The 22,088-nt window shown below is 40.4% G+C and overlaps 1 protein-coding gene across 7 annotated transcripts in view; it reads right to left on the minus strand.

Annotated features, from left to right (window-relative positions):
* Positions 1-22,088, minus strand: part of MACF1 (microtubule actin crosslinking factor 1) — a 324,783-nt gene that overhangs the window by 140,893 nt on the left and 161,802 nt on the right. For all 7 annotated transcript variants that reach the window (XM_029947033.1, XM_029947032.1, XM_029947029.1 and 4 more), the window contains 17 exons: positions 16,712-16,878; positions 15,794-15,906; positions 15,583-15,689; positions 15,000-15,119; positions 14,752-14,847; positions 13,995-14,122; positions 13,813-13,906; positions 13,496-13,650; positions 12,436-12,712; positions 11,335-11,463; positions 10,041-10,118; positions 9,281-9,442; positions 7,618-7,722; positions 6,627-6,722; positions 5,347-5,472; positions 2,678-2,830; positions 1,179-1,333 (listed from right to left, as the gene is read on the minus strand). In XM_029947033.1, the coding sequence (XP_029802893.1) occupies positions 1,179-1,333; positions 2,678-2,830; positions 5,347-5,472; positions 6,627-6,722; positions 7,618-7,722; positions 9,281-9,442; positions 10,041-10,118; positions 11,335-11,463; positions 12,436-12,712; positions 13,496-13,650; positions 13,813-13,906; positions 13,995-14,122; positions 14,752-14,847; positions 15,000-15,119; positions 15,583-15,689; positions 15,794-15,906; positions 16,712-16,878 (2,261 nt within the window). The remainder of the gene's footprint in view (positions 1-1,178; positions 1,334-2,677; positions 2,831-5,346; positions 5,473-6,626; positions 6,723-7,617; positions 7,723-9,280; positions 9,443-10,040; positions 10,119-11,334; positions 11,464-12,435; positions 12,713-13,495; positions 13,651-13,812; positions 13,907-13,994; positions 14,123-14,751; positions 14,848-14,999; positions 15,120-15,582; positions 15,690-15,793; positions 15,907-16,711; positions 16,879-22,088) is intronic.

Genomic DNA, 22,088 nt, shown 5'->3' on the forward strand with positions numbered 1-22,088 from the left:
TGAATTTACTATGGTATTATGAATATGATGTCAGCATGTTTAGCAGTCTTATAAATGTTACCTGTATATATCATAATCACAGGAAGTCAGAGAGAGGATACACCCATGAAGATACGTAATAGAGAAAAATAGAGAGATCAAATAACCCCATTTGAATTGCTGAAAAATGACAATCCAGATCAATGCTTAAAAAATACATTGCTGTGATCTATATATTCACAAAACTGCTAAAATGTTTGAAAGTTAAGAACAACTTAAAAAGTCATCTGGCATATTAAAAACAAACAAACAAACAAACAAACAAACAAAACTGCAGTGTGAAGGACCAGAGAAGTTTTTTTCTACAGCATCCTGCGCCTGATTCAATCTCAGCTTCTGGAAGACCTACAAACTTTAAACTCTCACATACACAGACATATTCAACACACATACTACATTACCTTGAATTTTAAGTTGAGAAATGTGAGATAAAAAGAATAGGAGGGAAATTAGAAGCCTGGACTTCATTTAAATAAGAGATATTAAACCCATTTAGTTTATCTTCTCTCTCCCCCAAAAAATCCACTAAAATTTCAGTGATGTCAAAATAAAGGATTGAAAATAATGGACTCAGGAAATTAGAATCCTGGGGTGGGGGAGGGAATAGCTGCTTTTTATTACAAGCTTCATGGTATAATTCAGCTTTTAAAAATATGTATGTAGGGGTGCCTGGGTGGCTTAGTTGTTGAACGTCTGACTCTTGGTTTCAGCCCAGGTCATGATCTCATGGTTTGTGAGTCTGAGTGTCATGTCGGGGCTCTGTGCTGAAAGCGCAGAGCCTGCTTGAAATTCTCTCTCCCTCTCTCTCTGCCCCTCTCTTTCTCAAAACAAATGAATAAACTTAAAAAAATAAAATATGTATATATATTATTTTAATAAAATATAAAGAAAATTAACTGTCATCACAAAAATCAATCTTCTGAGAGACAACTGTTTATGATGAAGAATGATCACTGAATTGAACATTGGCATTTACTAAAAGCCTAGCTGCAAGTGCAAGGCTTGCTATCTTAATAGGAGGTCTTTCCCAAAAGAAACTTTAAAACTTGGCTGTTCTGTGTTAAAATAGCAAATGCAGATTCATCCCTCCATCAATTCACTCAAGCCAAGCAGCACAGGTGGCAGGTGAGCAAAGTTACCTGCTGGCCATCTCAATGGCATCCTTATTGGGTGAGGGGATGAGGAAACAGACTGATGGGACCATCGCCTCATTCCCTGTGGGGCTGATCACTTTCCACTTGGTCCTCTGCGAATTATCTTCCAACACACATTCATCATTCTTGCAAATGGTGATCTGAAGAGACAAACTCACAAGTTATTGCTAATGCATAAACCAACAACCCATTATGATGTGGTGCCTGATCTCAAAGCTATGAAATCCTTAAGAAAAACAAATCATTTTGGAGATCTGCCAACACTTAATGAGGATTCCTAATTTTGATGAAAAGATAATCTTTTATATGTGTGTGTGTGTGTGTGTGTGTGTGTGTGCACACATGTATACACACAAAACAGGAAAGGTTGTGACATCAAGGAAGCAAGTGTTTGTTAAATGTTTATTACAGGTCAAGTGACTCAGTATATGAAAATTCTAAGGAGACTGTCTTAAGACCTCCAAAAGCAATCTCTCTGCATCTATACCCATTAGGGTAAAGGTTAAGGGACATGAATAATCACAACTTTGCTTTTGTGATACTTCCTCTTCCTCCCTTCTTGTTATCCCATTCAAATCCCTGAAAAGGTTTAAGCATTTTGGAATCATCGATTCTTTCTCTTGGGAGACAAGGAACCAACATCATCATTTCTGTTTTAAAAACAGAAATACTGAGACACAGAAATGTGCCAGAGAAATTAATTCTTATGCATTACAAATATTTACTGAGCCTATTATGTGCCTGGAATTTTGCTAGGCCACTAGGCATTAGAATGGTAAGATGGTAAACTAACAAACGTGGTTGATATTCCACATATTTTGGTGGGGGTAAAGAGTTATAATAGTTATAATACTATATGACAAATGCAATTTACCAGGGAATGCATGGAAGGGACATGACCCAGTCTTGCCCAGAAAGGTAAAGAAGGATTATTCAGGACCTTAAAGCCACATTAAGGAATTTAGGCCATCTAAACAGAACTGGGGAATTATTGTAGGATATAAGTATGGGATTTTTTTTTGAAGATCATGCTGGTGGAAGAATAGAGAATGCATTGAATGGGGAGGCTAATGCCATTATTCAAAGGAAAGAAATTACGGTCTAACTCAGGGTAGTAGCTGCAAGGACAGAAAGAAGTACATCTAACCTAAGGGATATTTATGTGCAAGTTGGTATGGATTTGGTTTTCCTACGAGCTGTTGGGGATAAGAGAGGAAAAGCCAAAGATATGGCTCAGGGGCTACAAAGCATCATTTCTGACATCGCTTAGGACATCGGGTGGATGATGATACCAGTCACGGAGGCAGGAAGCAGGTCAAGATTGTAGAGTATGGGCTTTTTTTTTCTTTTAAAGAATGTTTAAGTTCTAATTAAAAAACAAAACACCTGTAACATTAGACCTTTCTCTATCATACCCCTAACTAAAGGCTTTGCTTCTCCCTCCCTTCCTTCTGGGGCCAGAAGCACCTTTTCTACCTCCTCACCTCTATCTGCCGATAGTCACAGATGGCCTTCACAGAAATGGTGCTCTTTAGCACATGGTCAGGACTGCGTGGCTTTAGCTGAACAATGGTTTTTGATCTCCCAACAAGACTGGCAACGGAACTCTTGGACTGTATAAGCTGCTCCTTTTCATCCTACAAAGTGAGAAGAAACACAAAGAAGACATTAATGCTGCTACTCAGGATGACTGAGTCAACAAAGAAAACTGAGTGCTCCACTCCCTCAGAGAATGTCATTTCTCAGTTAAGTAGGGATCCTTGGTGGAGCCATCTTAGAAACACAAAGTTAAAGAAAAAAGGAGAGGATATTTCTGTCTTCTACCAAGTGCTTTTCTACTCAAATTGCTCAGCTTTCTCCCTGTGCCCTTTTCAATGAATCATGAAGCCACATGCAAAAATAATGAAAACACAAAAACAAACAAAAAAGAACTGCCAGCTGCCAAATACAGCTATACAAAGGATTTCCCCAAATAAGGAGCAGAAAGCATGGAAATTTAAAAACAATAATAACAACATTGCTGTCGCTATTATTATTATTCACTTTCTTACTGGTAGAAGCCAGTTCTTGCCTTCTGCAGAGAAGCTAGAATTGTGCTCTTTAAGGAATTTTTAAATAATTATACCTCCCAAGCTCTACCACTACTATTTCACTTTCATAACAATTGAGTCGAACTTTCTAGAGAAAGATCTCAGCTTTTCCACCAACAATTTATAAACAATGCTGTTGGTGAAGACACGACAAATGATTCAGGGTTTACCTTTTAGTGTCTTGCTGTGCCATGCGCATGTAAATTTGACTGGTTTGAAAGAAGTATCATGCAAAATTGAAACTCTCAAAGTCTCCGCAAACCCAATTATCTTAAAAACTAATGAACGTCTTGTCCACAAAATTGGTAGCAATGTACTACCAATTGTGTTAGAGAGTAAAAGATAACTTTCATGTATTACTAGGATGTGTCAAGTCCATTTTGAGGTATAAAATGTCCTTAGAAGAGGACTTTCTTAGGATGGAAGTAGATGTGATGAGAGTAAAGAGTTAATAATGTTAAGAAATGCCATTAAAGAATTAAGAATATGCAAGTAAAGAAAAAGAAATGCTTAAATAAACTACCTGTGCCTGTCCCCGGGAGCATGATTGGAAGAAATACAACTTTAACTTATTAGTTAAGAAAGAGGAATGGAATATATCAGGGTGACAGCCACATTGTTCCATACTTGAGAGCTGGTCTACCCATTTCCGTTTCCTTGCAATAAAGATGTCAATTTCTGTCTAACCCACAGCCAAACATCTCAAGCTCCAGAGACCAAGTGCTCAGCGTGATAAAAGTTCTGAAAAGAACCAGAAGCCATGACAGATGCTCCCGAACCTGACGGACAAGCTGAGGAGCAGACCCAGGTGACTTCATGCCCAGATGACGCCGCCAACCCGATGCCCCTGACCTGGAGAGGAGGGAACAGAGCAGCGACCCTCGAGAAGAGAAGATATGACAACAATTGCAGAGAAGTTACCCTAAGACAGGAAGGTACTCTGTGGAAGGGAGGAGATAATAGCCAAGGATTATTATATTCCTCCTTCATACTTGAAGTACCTCCAAGAGAGACATTCAGAGACAACATCTAAAAGTCAGGCTTTTATCCTTCATTACAAGTTCATTAAATTAACAGATTATTGGCCTAGGTCAAACACTGAATGTGAACCCATTCATAGGGTAATAATACCTGAAAGTGTAAAAATAAACCAATAAACAATCAACTACTGTTCACAAATACCCGTTTCACCTATGAAAAAGTTTAGGATTCTCTGGTTCTCTTATTTATAATTTTCTACTGAAATGTGGGAATCCTCTGACTTCTCATACAGAAAAAAATAATTTCCCTATTACATTACTCTTCTATCTTAATTTGGGACATAGCTAGAACTGTCCTACCAACTCTGTTAATATACATTCAATACATGTAAACATTACTGCTCTGATTTTATTATCAGCATTTCTGAAATAATAGTAATAATTCACTGGAGAAAATGAATATAAAATTGATTTGGAGTAAATATTGGATGCAAAAATATTTTCTCAAAGTTAATACTGCTACATAAATTGGACAAATACTGCATTATATCTAAATAAGATTTTAACATCATCCTTAATTAAAAACAATATTCTAATACCTCATTTTACCAAAACAAAATTACCACAGAGGAAAAATATGGCTCAGGTCTAGCTCATTGATTTGGTTTTGTTTTAATTCTCTTTGCATGAGAGTGAAAAAAGAATTTGATGTCACCTAATCCCCTTCAACACTATTTTTCATGCTCTACACCTCATCTTTGGTCTCAACTTTTGAATTAAAATAGTAACAACGGAAAGAAAGCATAGTGAGCACTAAGTGGCTCAGGGGGAAAGGCCTAGGCCTTTACTTCAACAGCATACCCAAAGGAATCTTATTAGCAACTTCTGTAAGGACAGAAAAGAAAAAAAAAAAAAAAAGAACGAAAACGACAGAACAAAATTGGGATTAAACTCTATTCGAATGTTAGCCAAACTTTATATCACTGACCCCTTACCCTACGGCTTTCAAGGATATAAACAGCAGCAGCTGATATAGTTTACTCTGTTTCTCAGGAGAAATCATCCCGCTGACGCAACACCCACCATGGAGTCCTGGAGCAGGTCCTCGAGGCGAGATAAGCTGGTGTTGTGGTCACAGGAATATTTTCGTTTGATGGAGTCTTGGAGGTTCCTCAAGAATGCCTCCAGGTCCCGTGCATCACTGAAGAACTGTGGGGACAGGAGCAGGACCTCATGCTAAACACTTCACGACACACAGATGTTGACCAAGAAAGAGCAATCTCACTGTAATTCCTCGCCTGGATTCATGATACTTCATTTACAAAATCCACAGGAGTGGAAACCGAGGGCTTAAAACGCCACATCTGGGGAATATTAGTGATGACTACCACAAAGCCTATTATTGAACCCTAGAGAAACGTCAGTCAGCTTCACCTTTGCAGAAACACTACTAGTGAGGACACTTGGCTGTGAGGTAGGTGTCATGAAAAGCCTAAAGGTTGTGTGATCAAATGTTCCAATTCACTGGTAAGATTATAAAATGATCAGGGAGATTATTTAATTTAGGGCAAACCCAAAGAGAGGCAACAGGTTATATCCTCCTCCCATCCTCATCTGAAAATGAGTATGTTCTTGACTTGGTGATAGACTGAAGGAAGAAAAATGGTCCTGGGATTTTATAGTTTCTCCCATCAAGAGGAAGGAAGGTCTACTTCTTCCCTTTAAAGCTGGGCCCAGGCACCTGACTTGCTTTAGTCAAAGACATACTAAATGTGACAGCAGAAAAAAGGGCTTGTGCACTGGGGCTCGCTCTCTCTGGTCATTTGTGGAACAAACATGAAGAAGCCTAGGCCAACCTAACAGATGTTAGACATGAATATAGACTTGTACCCCATCACCCCCACCAACTACCAGACTTGGAAGTGATGCCATTTGCAACCAACTAGCCCCTAGCCTGCCTGCCAGCTGCCCGCAGCCATCCATAAGTGAAGCAAGAGGAGAAAATCATCTTTTCCCATCTCAACTGAGCCTAGCCCAAATTACCAAACCACAGAATCCAGAACTAATTAAAGGATTATTGTTTTAAGCAGCTATGCGTTGGGAGTGGTGGTTTACACAGTAAAGTGGTGGTTTAACTGATATGGATGTGCTTTTCACCCCACTTTTTCCATGTGCAGGATTGTGCGCACAAAGAGGTACATAAAATCACTTGTCTAAATGGAAAAGGGTATTCTTATCCTCTCTGATGCTCATGCACACACACACTCTCTCTCTCTCTCTCTCTCTCTCACACACACACACACACACACACACACACACACACACAGATATGCACAGACACAAACACAACAAAGTTCACATACCTGAAAGTAAGCAGTATTCTCTTTTACATGCTGCTCAACACACAAGCATAGTTGCTTCATCCACTGCAACTGGGACTGGACTGCAGCGCTGTAAGCCTGAAAGAGCCAAACACATGAACAGAAGGGAAGTGGTTTAGCAAGATACATGTGTGACGCTCTCTGCCAAGACCAACTCTGCTAATAATAGGCCGACAGAAGATACACGGAGATGCTTGATGGGCATCTGCTGAGTGCTTCCCGTGAGAAACAGGCTTGTCTTTCATCCAACATGGGTCACATAGAAGAGGCCTCTTCCACACTCAACTGCAGCTACAGCTAACCCTTGAACAATGGAGGGGATGGGGCACTGAACCTCCACAGTCAGAAATCCACACATGACTTTGGACTCCTCAGAAACTTAACTGCCAATAGCTTACTGCTGACTGGAGGCCTTACTGATAACATGAACAGTCAATAAACACATATTTTGTATGTTATATGTACATATACTGTACATATACTATATGCTTACCGTAAAATGAGCAATAGCAAAGAAAATGTTACTAAAAAAATTTTAAGGAAAAGAAAATACATTTATAGTATCATACAGTATTTAGAAAACAAAACTGCATATAAGAGGGCTATGCAGTTCAAACCCATGTTGTTCAACGGCCAACTGTAAATGATCAGCAAAACCTGAGCATGAATAAATCCCTCCCAGATTCCCCCACTCTCTCTCTTCTCTGGGCAAATGCACCACGCCAATAAGAAGCAGGATTTGGCTGAATCCTCATTTAAAGTATATGGTTCAAAAGGAATCAATATCTCTTCTAGTTTCTCATCCTATTCTCCTTTGTTTGTAGTCTTTTGGGGGCTGGGATGAAGAAAGATCTGAGACAAATGACCGATGACACTTGCTTCAGGTGTGTCAGCAGAATAAAGTCTCTGATTTGGGTGCTTCCATTATGACAACCCTAAGCACTTGACCCTCACACATTCTCAAGTCACATACCTCCACAGTCTGCTTGGCTGGGTGGTTCTCAAGTGACAGCAGCTCTGCTGTATCTTGTAGAGACCGAAACACATCCTGTTTCTCCTCCAGCTGCATTGTCAACTCCTGAAAGTTGAATTCAACTAGATGCAGTAAGTGCAATTAAGGAGTGGGGGGGAGGAGCAACCAAGAAAAAGTTATGTTCCCTGCCCCACTTTAAAGGAGTCTCCAACAGAGGGTCAATGCCTAAATAAGAGGAATAAACAGCACATGCCAGAGGATTTCGAAGAGCAAAAGTGCTAGAACTACTGGATAATGATTTACAAAGGATATGGGACCTGGGCCATAGGTGAGCACTGGAGAGAGAGAAAGGAGATAACTTGGCAGGAGTGGCTGGTTCATGTCCCTTAACACAGTACCTGACACACTCTGAGATCCCAATCAGTGACTCGCTGGCTTTGCTCAGACTGTTCCATCAGCCTGCAGTGCCCTCCTCTGGCTTTATATTCTGTTAACACTACAGGACTCAATTTAGGTGCTAGTTATTTTATAAAGCTGGATACTGATCCTTGCTGTCACATCTGATCCCCTCTTTCTAAGCACTTTCGTTTTATCTTTACCATAGCCTGATTTCCATTCTCAGACAGTTTACTGTATTAGGGCATTTATTCTTTCTTCTTTACTTTAGAAAAATCATACGCTTTTCTATGATCAGAAGTTTAAAATTTAAATTCTGATGGCATTTAACAGTATCTAAAGTAAATGTGAATAAAAAAGCTTCCTGGGGCACCTGGGTGGCTCAGTTGGTTAAGCATCTGACTTCGGCTCAGGTCATGATCTCACCATTCGTGAGTTCAAACCCCACATCAGGCTCTGCACTGACAGTTCAGAGCCTGGAGCCTGCTTCAGATTCTGCGTCTCCCTCTCTCTCTGCCCCTCCCCCACTCACACTCTGTCTTTCTCAAAAATAAACATTAAAAAATGTTTTTAAAAAGGTTCCTGTTTGCATAGTGTTTACAATATCTTTAAAAATCCTGAAATGTGGAAATACACTTAGAAAGAAAACAACCCCATTGTATTGACTGAAAAAAAAATAAACATGTGTTATTGTTGTCCAATATTGAATTTCCCTTCCCATTTTACAAATGAAGATATTTGAACAAAAAATTATTAAATAAATTTAACAGAATTCAGAATTTGCAAAAAGCCCAGAGTATGCCTCTGTAAGCCCTATACTAAGTGCTTTGCCTATATTAGCTTAGTGAATCTTTTACACAAGCCTTTGAAGTGATACTATAATCTTATTTCACAGAGGTCCAGAGAGATTAAATGACTGGCCAAGGTCACAAACCCAGAGGAGTAGGAATTGGAACCCAGGTCTCTCTCACTCCAAAGTCTATCATCCCAAACACAAGGCTATTCTGAAATGACTCAACTTGAAGCCCAATACTCTGGTCTCCAAGACACTGCCTTTCTAAACGCATTCTAAGTAAATTCATTCTAGGGCTATGTTTCCCCTCTCTCCATGTACACTTCTCACACGCACAGATGCATTAGGCAGGGAGTCCCTATTTCTACCTAGCAGAATGCAAATCCAGAAATCCAAGCTCTCATCAGACTAGCCTCTCTCTCTGTCTCCTTCTGCTATTACATAAATATGACAGGTCTGTTTTGCTACACTCACAGAGAAATAATTTCTTTTGGCTGAGATATTGGGATTGTTGTCACTCCAATCATATGCTAGTTCCTCCTCCTCCTTCTCATTCAACCAGATCAACTCAGCTGTAGCTTTGGAGACAAATTTATGCAGGCTCTGAAGGTGCCTCATCCGGAAGCTGGAAGTTTCCTAGACAAAGCAGGGATTATAAAGTTAACTGCCAGGCTTTCATCTGTAGAAGATAACACATATGACATCAAAGTAAAAAATAACACAGGAAATAAATTTAACCTTGATTTTTCATCTCTGGGTGCTCCTCCATGAACTCAAATTTAAATTTAGTACAAGTTTGGAATAGGACTCCCAGAGCCCCCATCAATCCTAGCAAGAAGTTAGAACTCACCAGGCTTTTATGGGGCTCCCTGAATAAAGAATGATTTTAGGCCTGTACTACTCTGGACAATCTTGAAAGACAAGAATGAAGAACAGATAGAAGAGGAGTCTCCTTCCTACCAATCTCAAACTTTCTGTTCTGGTGTCTGAAAGCATATACAGGCACTGCTTTGGTAAAACACGGAAACTGGGACAGGTTCTACTTAATTTAAACTTTCTGGGGCAGTGATTTCTGATCCACTAAGAAAATTGAGAAAATGTTGTAATACATATGAACAATTGCACAGTAAATTATATAACTAATAAGCAGAAAACCAAAACAGGGTCGAATCACAGACTTTTTGAATTAGGGAAGATAGCTGTCCACAAAGGGAACAAAAGAGTCAAAACTCACCTTCAGTTTACAATACTGTGTCTCCAGCTTTCCAAGAGTTTCAACATAACTAGTATGGAAATTCTGGGACATTTTTCCCTGATAAAAAATGAATGAAATAAAGAGAAAATTAGAGAAAGAATAAGTAAACTATATGTACAGTATGGTTTCAACTATGTCGGCACACAGTTAGGAATTGATTACCCAGAAACAGAAGCTGAGATAACAAATCTCTTGGTCAGGTTGTAAAGCCCAGAGACACACTATACATTAACTAACTTGAATTTAAATTAAAAAACAAAAACAAAAACACTATGGGTCAAATCAAGAAACAGACTCTTAGTGATAGAGAATAAACTGATCATTACCAGAAGGGAGATGGGCAGGGACATGGGTTAAATAGATGACAGGGATTAAGGAGTATACTTGTGGGGTGCCTGGGTGGCCTAGTTGGCTAAATGTCCAACTTTGGCTCAGGTCATAATCTCATGGTTTGTAGGTTCAAGCCCCACATTAGGCTCTGCGCTGACAACTGCAGAACATGCTTGGGATTCTCCCTCTCTCCCTCTTCTCTCTATCCCTCCCCTACCCCACTCAAAATTAAAATAAATACATAAACTTAAAAAAAAAAAAAGGAGTGCACTTGTGATGAGCACCAGGTGATGTATAGAAGTGTTGAATCACTATACCGTACATCTAAAACTAATATTAATTGCTCTATATGTTAACTAGAATTTAAATAAAAATTTTAAAAATTAAAATTAAAAATAAAGCCTGGGGCAGCAATGAGTGAGGCAGAGTTCAGTGGGGTGAACACAGCTGAGAAGCCTCGTGCTTCCAGTAACTCTGGGCAGTTTCTAGCAAAACCTATGCCTGATGATTCCCAAATTACTCGACTGCTTTTTTGAAGGGGAAAGTTGAATGACAAATGGGGAGGGAGAGACTGAGTGAATAGTTTCTCTATTCCAGCTGGCCCTGCAGGCAGGAGGTGAAATGGAAACAAGATGAGGTTCTGGAGCATCAGGACTGTGTTTGAAATCTGCATCCAGGATATACTGATTCTGACCTTAGCTTTCAGTATTGCTATTCATTTTAGTAAAAATGGATTAATAAAAATACCTTGCTCATAAGGGTATTTCAAAGAGCAAAAAAGAAACTTGATGTGGAAAGGGAATTTGGTATAACGTGCTGCTCGTGATTCTCATTCTTTTCCAGAGCCTCCTCCTCTTTAGAGGCAGCTGCACCGCGCATGTACCCCGTTACCCACCCCACCCCACCACACCCCCCATCCAAGATGGATTCTGAAGGCACGTACCTCATACAACCTGGCCTCTTTGACACTTGAGCCCAGTCCTTCCACACTGGCGTGGATGTGCTGTTGTGTCTCCAGCTGCAACTCCACACTAGGCAGGTCATTGCCCCACTCTGCTCGCTCCAGTTTCATCTGGAAAAGAAAAGATGGGTATTTAATTGGTTGAATTAGCAAAAACAGAAATTTTTCAAAACTGATGTTTCGGCAAAGGGATTGTGGGTAGCAGATTGGGCAAGAGGACACCTAAGCCATCTCCAACCCAGCCTCTTATAGAAAAGCATGCCATTATCACCCACAAGGAGCTGGAGACCAAACCCCAACTCCTACAGCAGGGGCAGCCCTTTGTTGCCGTATTATGAGATACATTCCTGAATTTACCAACCAGAAATGTGTTTCCACAGGCTGAAGGTTAACTGTATAGTTTAGGCATTTTCTTTTACAGAGCTCTTCATTTCACAATCAGAGTGGATATAAGAAAGAAATATCTGAAAATATTAAACTTCATGCATGGCATCAACTATTGACCAGTGGCAGGTAATTTTTAAGTATCTTGTCTTTGGATATTTTTATTTATTGCTACATGAGGAATCCAACACGAGGGCATGGGAAGAATTTCACAGAAAACACAAGGATTAGAAGGATTAAAAGGACAAGATTGAACTTGAAACACTGTTCCGGAACACATGTACACAGTGCCCCTTGGACTTGTGAATCACAGCAGCCTGGCTTAAACTCCAGAGGGAAAACCAATAACAAAAAGTGAGGAACAAGTCCTCTGCCAATGAGGGAGTTTCAGAAAAGGTAACTGAGATTTACAGACTCTGTAATTTCTCCAATGAGCTTCACTTAAAGCACAGTTAACTGAAGAGAATGGATTCCCAAAGAACTTCCAATCAGAAAAGCCTATGCTATTCGGTGTGGGACTTTTGAGGATTTGAGCTGACGCTACCCATTTGACACTTGAGAAGGGGGCTTGGGTTCTGGGCAGCACTGATAATTTAGAGAGTTTACCACCCAAGGATAGAGCATCTTGGCCCTCCTAGACAAGCTGCTGGGTCCAGTAAACCATAATGCACTGCAGACGCGCTTGGAACATGCACCCACCTGCATTTCTTCTACCCAAGACAGCAGTTCATACACAAATCGAAGATTGCCTTCATCCTCAGAGGAGGAGATAGATACAAGTTCAGCCCGAGTCATGGGTTTTCGGAACCAGGAGGTAGAGGAAGAATGGGTTCCCTTGGTCAAGGGTTCTGCCCTCAGATGAGTAGTGGTTAAAGTAGAGGGTGGAGCCAATTCTAGTGAAGTGAAATGGCCCTTCCTATACAAGTTTGTGCACTCTAGACGCAAGGTGACCAGCTCATCTTGCAGACGCATAACCCTGAAATGGAGAAAGAGAAAAAAAGGAAGACATTTAAATCTGTAATACACATTTTTTAAATAGGCTCCATGCTCAATGTGGGGCTTGAACTCACAACCCTGAGATCAAGAGTTGCATGCTGAGCCAGTCAGGTGCCCTGTAATGCACTTTTTTAAGATAAAATATTCCCTATCCATTTGACAAGGATGAGGCAAAAATAAAAATGAGATCATATCAGGAAAAGTGTTTTGAAAAAGAAGTGTTATATGAACACAAGGTGGTTTTAACATCTTCATCGTTCAGAGTTGTTGAGGCAAATGCCAAATTACAGTGTTAATTGAAGGGAGGCAAACCAGTATCTGTTTATAGAACTCCTGGGTGGTACAATCGAACGAACAATGGACTAGGGGTCAAAAGAAATGAGTCTTAGTCTTGGTTCTGTACAAACTGCATGACCTAGATGATGCCCATCCCCTCTATGGGTCTTTGTTTTCTCTATAAAATGACGCATTCGATCACCAGCGGTTTGAACCTAGATGTGGTACTGCATCCCTGCGGGTCACCCAGAAATATGTGTGGGTATTATAAGAGGCCACAGTGATTAGGGACTCCTACAGGTACTCATTGGGCAGGGCCTGCAATTAGGGGGAACTGTCCTCCACCATGAGAATTTTCCTGCCCCACATACCTGTAGTGTCCCCTTGAGACCTCCAAGACCCAGGTCACAAAATTCAATCCCAGACTCTTGACCTGCGAGCCTCAGGGATAAGCAAGACAGAGGTGTCTGAGCCCTGTGCTCCTCACCTAAAAGCCAGCTCTTCCAGCTGGTAGTAATTCTCATCCCGTAGGATCTGGAGGTCCACCTGCAGCTGCCTGATGAGACCCTCACATTCCTGAATGTACATGATGACATCTGACTCGCACTGTACCGGTTGTCCCGATTCCAGGTGAGCAGCGTCCTAAGACAGAAAGGAAGTAAAGGGAGTGAGAGAATGCCAGTACCCCCACCCAGAGGACCGAGGGAGCCAAGCCTGAGGAAGTGACACAGCTGAATTTCTCACTCATGAATCTGGACCATTACTGCACAGGGTGAGAAGGGGAGAGACAACACAGACACTCACAGCCTGCAGTGTATTCTTAGCTAGTGTCAGTTTCTCTTCACAGTTCAGAGCACCATTCTGGATTTTGTTTGCAATCTGTAGCAGCAATTCCAGCCTATAATAAGATGAAAACCGTAGTCATGCACCGGGCTCAAAGCGGCCCGGGTGGGTAACATCAGGCTGCTGTTAGGCCCTGTGCCCACCTCTCCACAGCTGGGCGAAGCGACTTCTCTCGCTCCAGCATCTCGATGATGAGCTTTCCCCACTCTTCCTCCACGTCATTTGGGTGGTAACCTTGAGGCAGTTTAATACGGCCAAACTCAATCCACACCTAAAAAATCCCAGAAACACTCTTTTTAGTCCAAAGAAACAGCCATGCCCTCAGGCCCAATTTTACATGTTTGTGACACATCGTGTCTTGCATATTTACCCAGCCATCAGCAGTTTCTCCTGTTGTCTAACAAGAGAAAAGAACTGAGTACTTAGCAGTACCTCACCTTGAGGTAAGAGCAAAGGAACCATCTCTAAAATACAGGGACTACCGCATGCTCTAAATCTTTCCATTCCTCTACATTTTCCATAAATCTACCTGTCCTCTTAATAACCTGCATTCTGGAAAGGCCAAACGCCCAAATCTACACCTTCAAATTCTCTAGGAATCAAAATATGTGTGGAAGTCTCTCTCCTTCCCATCTTAGGGAAAGGATTAGCCTCCCTCTAAAAAACAGGAAAACTCATTCCTATAACTCAATGTTTCTAAATAAATGTTTATCATTTTTCAAAAGCCTCTTTCAAAAATATGGAAGGTTGATACTGCCCATTTACCACAAATTTTCAACACCAGCCTAAAAGTGATGTTGGATTTGCAGGTTGGGACGAGCATGCCAGCAGTCTAACAAAGAAATAACAATCAGGCAAACCAGCAAACACCAAGAATCAGCAAAGGATAGGTTTCCTTACCTCTAATAATTTATATAATTCCTCAATTCTTCCTTTTTCTCTCTCCTTGGCCAGAATTTCTGTTTCTTTGAAGTGTATATATTGGTTATAAAGTGCCTACAAAATTAATATGTGGTGAATAAATGGATGCATGCAAGTAACCTGACCCACTCTGTATACCACCTCACCCAGGAGCCAGCAGCAGCGAGCTCTGAGACTTAATCCCAGCATGGAAATTTATAAAAGACAATTTAGGTCCATGACTTTACCTTTAGTTCAACAGGGTTCTGGGGAAAGGATTTATCTGACATCAATATTGTATGCTGTTTGATCCAGGGAATGAGGGAGTCCACTCGGCTTTGGTATTCTTGCCACCTGGAGTCTACTTCCTATTGCCAAAAGGTAGATATCACACACCTTCTGATTAGCAGTACACGAGACAAGCACAGGAGACAGTAGCTCAGGCCACCCCAAACCACATAAAATCCATTTCCTCTCACTGCCTACACAGCTGCTCAGCCTAATATGTGGAGTCCCAGTTTCAGAGCTCCTCAAGGGCTCTCAAGATGGGATTCAATTTCCCGACACTAGAATAGTCTATGCTGGATGCTACAGAATTAGCAATATCCAGTCTACGGCCATACCACCCTGAACGTGCCTGATCTCGTCAGAATTAGCAATATGTGGACTTGTTCCCAGGGACCAACGACAATGACCATGTATAAAGATAACGTGAATTCAGTCTGCACTGTATAAAAGTGCTCCACATACAGTGAGAGCTTGAGAAATAAGGTCTAATCAATACATTCCGCCCAAACATATCAGAAGGTATTTTAGGAAAGTTTCTTTTACCGTAGCACTGATTCCTTCTCCGCCCTCAGGAACTTTAGGGAAGGCATCATAAATTGAAGACACATAAGTGATCACAGACTTTTCATCTGGAGATGGCACATCCACATCTGAGAGAGAAAGGGGAAGAAATTTCTTAGTAAGAACAGAGGAAGCTGCCAGGAGAAGGACAATGAATTTAAGCCAAACAAACTCAGCTCCAGTCAGTTCTCACCTTCTGCGTCCAGTAAGCGGGTGACCCCCAGTCTTTCTGCTACTTCGAAAGCCTGCTCCAAATTCTCACGGTTACTTTGGATTTGTACCCTTTCCATATCTACCAGATCAGGTCTGTAAAAGTCCACCAAGACACGTGAAAGGCCTATACCTCATAAGAATCCACACGAAGCAAACCTCTTAGAAGTACCCAGAGCTGGAACACACTGATTATATTAGAAAGAAAGCAAGACATTTAGAAAGGTACTAATCCCATTTTTAATTACATGCCAGGAGCCCAGTGCTCCTTCATCCTAAACCCATAACAGCAGGATGGTTGGATTTATGGGAAAGCTATCGTAAACTAGTATAGGATAAAAGTTGGGATGTGTTTTATGACAATTAAGAGTGGAATAAGTTCAAGTTTTGCTGTCAAAATTCCTATCTTCCTCACCCATCTGACTCCAGCAAGGGGCTACTCCTCTTCCACTCCAAGTGAGCCCCCACTTCAGGCCCTCTGCACTTGCTGTTTCCTCCAAGTAAAGGCCTCTGACCCTAGGAGGCCTGTGCTGCTCACTCCTTTACAGCTCTGCTCCAGCACCCTAATCAGAGAGGCCATCTCCAACCACCCCGTCCAAACTACAGCAAACTCCATTACTCTCTATCCCTCCACTATGCTTACCACCATATAACAAAATGCATTTCTTTGTTCACTGCCTAATAAATAAACTCCATGAAAGCAAGAGCTGTTGTGGTTCTGTTCATTGATGTTTGTACCCGGTGCCTAGAATAGCAGGAGTTCAATAACATATTCCTTTTTGAAATGAGAAGATGAATCAGAGTGTTGATCCCTGGTTCAGGGAAAAAGTAGCATTATAACTTATCACAAGCAAGATGAGAAGAAGCTCCTCCAGCCACAGTGAAATCCCACTGCATTTACCTGTATCGGTGAATAAGTGCATTGAACATCTTCCCATCACTCCAGCAGGAGGAAAAGTTGGTACATTTGATCCCTGTGTAACCAGCTGTCACCTTCTGGGTCCACAGGAGAAGCTTTTCCTTGGCTGACATGTCCCCTGATTCTCCACTAATGTAGATGTCAGAGATCTGCCAAAAGATGTGGCACGAGTACTTTAGTATAAATAAGAAACAGCCTTCTAGCCTTCTCTTCTTCATGCATATGGCTCTTAGAAGAAGAGGGAGATCTAAGGCTGGTAGAACTGTGGATGACGATTCTAACAGATATTCACTCTATTTGGTAGTTAGAGATAAAAATTAAAACCACGAGAGGTCATTTTCCACCTATTAAATAGGGAAAGTTTTTTGTAATGATACTAGTTGATACCGGAGAGAATACCTACCACTGGACATTCTCACATACCACATCGGTGAGAATACACCGATGCTGTAACTCCTTCAGATGGTAGTTTTGAAATCAAAAGTCTTAAAATACACATATACTTGATAGGAAACCATCAGAGATAAACACACCAAAAAAGTTTATACAAGAATGCTTACCAACATATGATAAAAGTTACAGCAAAAAGCTACAGAGCTTAAACTCTAATAAGGGATTGGTTACAAATTAATAGCACATACACACAGTAGAATTTTTTTGTAGCCCTTAAAAAGGTATGCTTTGACAAATGACAAAGGAAAATGATTACCATATGTTATGAAAAGAAAAAGAATATAAACAAAACAATATTAATAGTGATTTTGTTAAAAGATATACAGAATATCTAAGTATATAGTCATATGTACATATATACATACATCTACATGCACACAAGGTATGTGATAAATGCATATATGTACATGAAGGTAAATAAGGATAAATACAGGAGAGAAAGATACCACACTAGTCATCACAAGTATCTCTAAGTGGTAGTGTTACAGGTGATATTTCTCTTTTCCAAATTCTCTACATCATATACGTTTTTATAATAAGAAAAAAAAGTTAGTTTGCAAAACCCCCCAAATCTTGCACAGGAACTACTTTAGAGACAGGACAGTGTGGGAGAGAAGAATGTGCATGCCTTTGGTTCCATGCAGACCTGGGTTTGAGCCTCAACTTCAAAACTATAAGCTGGACCTCAGTCATAAGATCTGTAAAGTGGGAATAATACCTACTACCTTTTCCCATGCTAACCGAGATTATATCCTACAGCACCTAGCCCAGACGTAGGGCTGCACTCAGCAGAGTTCCGTTGGCTCTTCCTCGTATGGATGATGGTCTTCCTCCCACATAACATTATATGCCATCTTGAATCACTGGCTATTATTTCATATGGTTGATCTTATCTCCCCAAGACTATACTGGAGTCCTGAGTACCACATCTTAATAATCAGAACTATCTAAAATTCAAGAGCAGCCCCTATGAGAGAGAGCTCCTTAACACAGTGCATGTTCAGGAAGAAGCATCTCTGAGACTTCCAGTTCCGAGACTCAGCAATCACGGTGCTTCCGTATATCACCCACTGCACCTAGTGTTGTGCTAGTCATATGCTGGACACTTAACACGTTTAATTAATGATTATTTAGTTTAAAAAATAAAACAATAAAAATAAACAAATGTATTTTGGGGTAAGTTCCATGTAGAATCCTGAGACAGGTTACTTTTTTGACAGCAAACTTACTCATTAGCAAATTCAAAACAGTCTGTAGTATAATCAAACAAGTTTGAGCTCATACCAACAATGATTGTCTCTCCTGGAGTGAGACTATGGATAATTTAATTCTCTTTTGACTTTTCTTTTATTCAGACTTTAAAAACTGAACATACTTTACATTTATAATGAAAGCTACAAAACAACCTTTATCAATAAGACAAAGAATAAGCCTTTTGAGTCATAGAGACAAGCACTGGAAAGGTGTTTACCAGGAATGTGACTTCGCACAAATAAACGACCAAAGCTTCTTGCACCCCATCTTCCCTATATTTAAGATAGAACAATAACTTTCTCACAGGATCATTATAAGGATCAAATAAACTGATGTAGATAATATGCCTAGAGAACATGCATTTCCTTCCCATCATAACAACACAGCGTGCCCAGAACGATTTAAGGGCCAAGTGCTTTGGGCAGGGAGGGCACAGGCATGTCAACAGAACACCTGTCTCTCAGCTGTCGCCATCAAGTGCAGCACTGTGAACAGTGCAGCCTCTCTGATCATCAGTACATGGGAACAATCAACAATAAGGCACTTTCAAGTCTCTGAATACTAAATTTACAAACTCAACTCATAGCAGATAAGGTTAAACAGCAGGTGAAGATACTGTAAAATTCAGGGGGGGAAAACCAGGGCCAGGAACTTAAATACTTTATTAAGTATACAAGAAAGCTGAAGACTACTAAATATTACTATGATGTCTGAAGAGAGGCTGTGGGAACAAAAGAGCATGGATGGCCTTCATGGAATGTAGAAAAGGCAAAGCCATAAGTGCTGCCTCCAAGACAGTGGTGGCGAAATGGTGGCCTAACCAGTATATCCAGGATTCTCGTCCCCTTGATAGGTGTATTTCTACAGGAGAAATCAGGCTGTCAGACTTTGATGATGCTAACTAGTAAGATCAGCCTGCAAATCTATCCTCTCTACCCACCGCTTCTTTGCTCTGACTCCATGTTCACCTGACAACCTTCAGATTATTATTTGCTCATGATACAGACATCCTAAAGCAACAAAATGCTCTGAGTGGTCGATTCAAATACTGTACCACTTGGGAGTTATAATTCATAATGTAAATTAATTAATTTGCATCAATTAATCTCTAGCCAGTATGATCACTGTGAATCAATCCCCTAAAACTCAGTCAACTCCGAGCGCACCAAGAAAAAAAAAATGTAGAGTTGCAAAGCTGAGGGCCCAACAATGGATCACATTACCGAAGCCATCATCCTGTGACTGCAGTGAAACAGCCCCTCCCCAAACCCAATTCTGTTCCCATTCTCCTCACCAGCACTTGGACATGCTTAACTCAGTGGCTAGACACTAACCACCACTGACAGATCCCAGCACCTCCACTGCAGCTGCTTCACATACATAGGAAGGCAAAACACTGCCAGGAACAGGACATATGGAAGCGAAAAGGGATAGAATTTGAATAAACAAGATGAAATCTGAATATTTGGGCTATTTTTTTTTAATTTCAGTTAATTAATGGGTATTGTATGTCTGGTACAATCAGTCAATCTCTCTGGTGGCATCCTGTCAATCACAGTATCTTTGTATACTGCACTGAAAATAGTTCAATGAACAGCTTTACTTCAGATTTTCCACACAGCTATAAGACAGGGAAATGTCTGGATTCCTCAGGGAAAGGAAAAATACCCTGTTTGGACTAGGGCCCTCCCTGGAATGTGAGCTGGATGAGAAAAATAGGATTATCATCACAACCATCTCAGTAATTAAATTGGGCTTCTGTCCATCTCTTCATGTAACGTTCACATGTGATGTGCACAGTGCTGTCCTTGGGACTATGTAGAACCTTCTACCCTAATCTTCCAAATGTAGAAACCCGGCTTCAGTGTCAGACAGCTCTCTCCCTCATCTGGGATTTTTAAAATGAGCCATGTGGAGAGAGAGGACAGCTTCAACACCATCCCAGAGACTAAGTGTCTACCTGAAGTCTCTTTCAACCCATGCTTTCCAAGGCTCAATTAATTCCTTCTCTGAAGTGTATCTAGAAACTTAGGGTGTTCCTAATAATTCAGTAAGTATTTATTAAACAACATCTCATCTGTGTTTAACATTATTCCAGGCACCATAGAGAAAAACAAAAAAAAGTCAAACACTGTTTATTCATTCTGTTATTTCTTAACCACCATTATATAGTAGGAACTGTATTTAAGTGCTTAGTATCTCAAGATAAAAAAGTCAAACACCAGGGCCCCTGGCTGACTGAGTTAGTAGAGCATGGGACTCTTGACCTGGGGTTGAGTTCAAGCCCCACATTGGGGGTAGAGGTTACTTAAAAAAAAAAAATTAAAGAAAAAAGTCAAATGCCAATGGTTTATTCTGTTTTTCTTGACAACCACTATGTTCTTGGAGCTGTGCTGAAGTTCTTGGTATCTCAAGACAAAAGCACAACCTTGGGCCTCAAGCCCAAAGAGTTTAGCCCGGTAGACAATATGCCACAAAGATCAGTGTTGTGACAGAGGTAAGCAACTAACCTGTAGGACCAATACTGAGGAGCCTCTCTGAGAAGACATTTATGCTGATTTATGATTTATGATGACATTTCAAGATATAAGATAAGAAGTTAGCCAGCTGAAAAGAGGGAAATCAAAAAACAAGGACATGCTTGCCTTGAAAGAATTTAGGTGGCAGATGCCCTATCTGGCTAAAATAAGGCTACTACATATAAGGCACTCCCCAATTTTTCCAAATGACAACAGACGGGTGGGAGAGAGGAATGGAGAAAGGGAAGCTTTGTGGTCCTCTTGCATAAAAAAAATGGTTGGACACATTTTTTACATATATACACATATTTAAAATTAATTAATATATCTAATGCATTAATTTAGAATTAATGCCAGTTGCTGTGATGAACACAGGGGTGGGGGGTTTTATGGAAGTGCTGAATCACTACACTGTCCACCTGAAACTAGTATTACACTGTATGTTAACTAGAATTTAAATAAAAACTTTTTTAAAAATTGGAACTCATGCTTTTTCTACTTTTATATTTCATAAAACTCTGTTATTGAAACTCTTCACGTGCATCTTTAGTATCAATGTCTTTTTTCATCACCAAAGCTACTTTAAAAAAAATTAAATTTTTTAAAATTTATTTTTGATAGAGAGAGACAGTGTGAGCAGGGGAGGGCAGAGAGAGAGAGAGGGAGACACAGAATCCAAAGACAGGCTCCAGGCTCTGAGTTAGCTGTCAGCACAGATACCGATGCGGGGCTCAAACACACAAACCGTGAGATCATGACCTGAGCCAAAGCCAGACGCTTAACCAACTGAGCCACCCAGGCAGCCCAACAAAGCTACTTTAATAAAAAACAAACAAACAAAAAACTAAAGCTACTTTTTGAGTGAGTATTCTAGAAAACATCACCTATGTTTCTTATTAAGATCTCTGAGATGCAACAGCACTTTTCTGAATCCATGTTGTCACTGGAAATTCTATCCCCAACCACAAGAATTCAGTGGCATAACACTGGAATAGGTCTTTTTTTTTCATTCATTTATTCTATTGGTATTTGTTTATGATTTCCATAATGTAAACATTTGCTGTGTTTTTTATAAGTGATGCGAATGATTTTTTTTTACGTTTTTAATGTGATTAAGACTTACATAAAATTAC

Source organism: Suricata suricatta, chromosome 8 (assembly GCF_006229205.1).
Source record: "Suricata suricatta isolate VVHF042 chromosome 8, meerkat_22Aug2017_6uvM2_HiC, whole genome shotgun sequence".
Lineage (NCBI taxonomy): Eukaryota > Metazoa > Chordata > Mammalia > Carnivora > Herpestidae > Suricata > Suricata suricatta.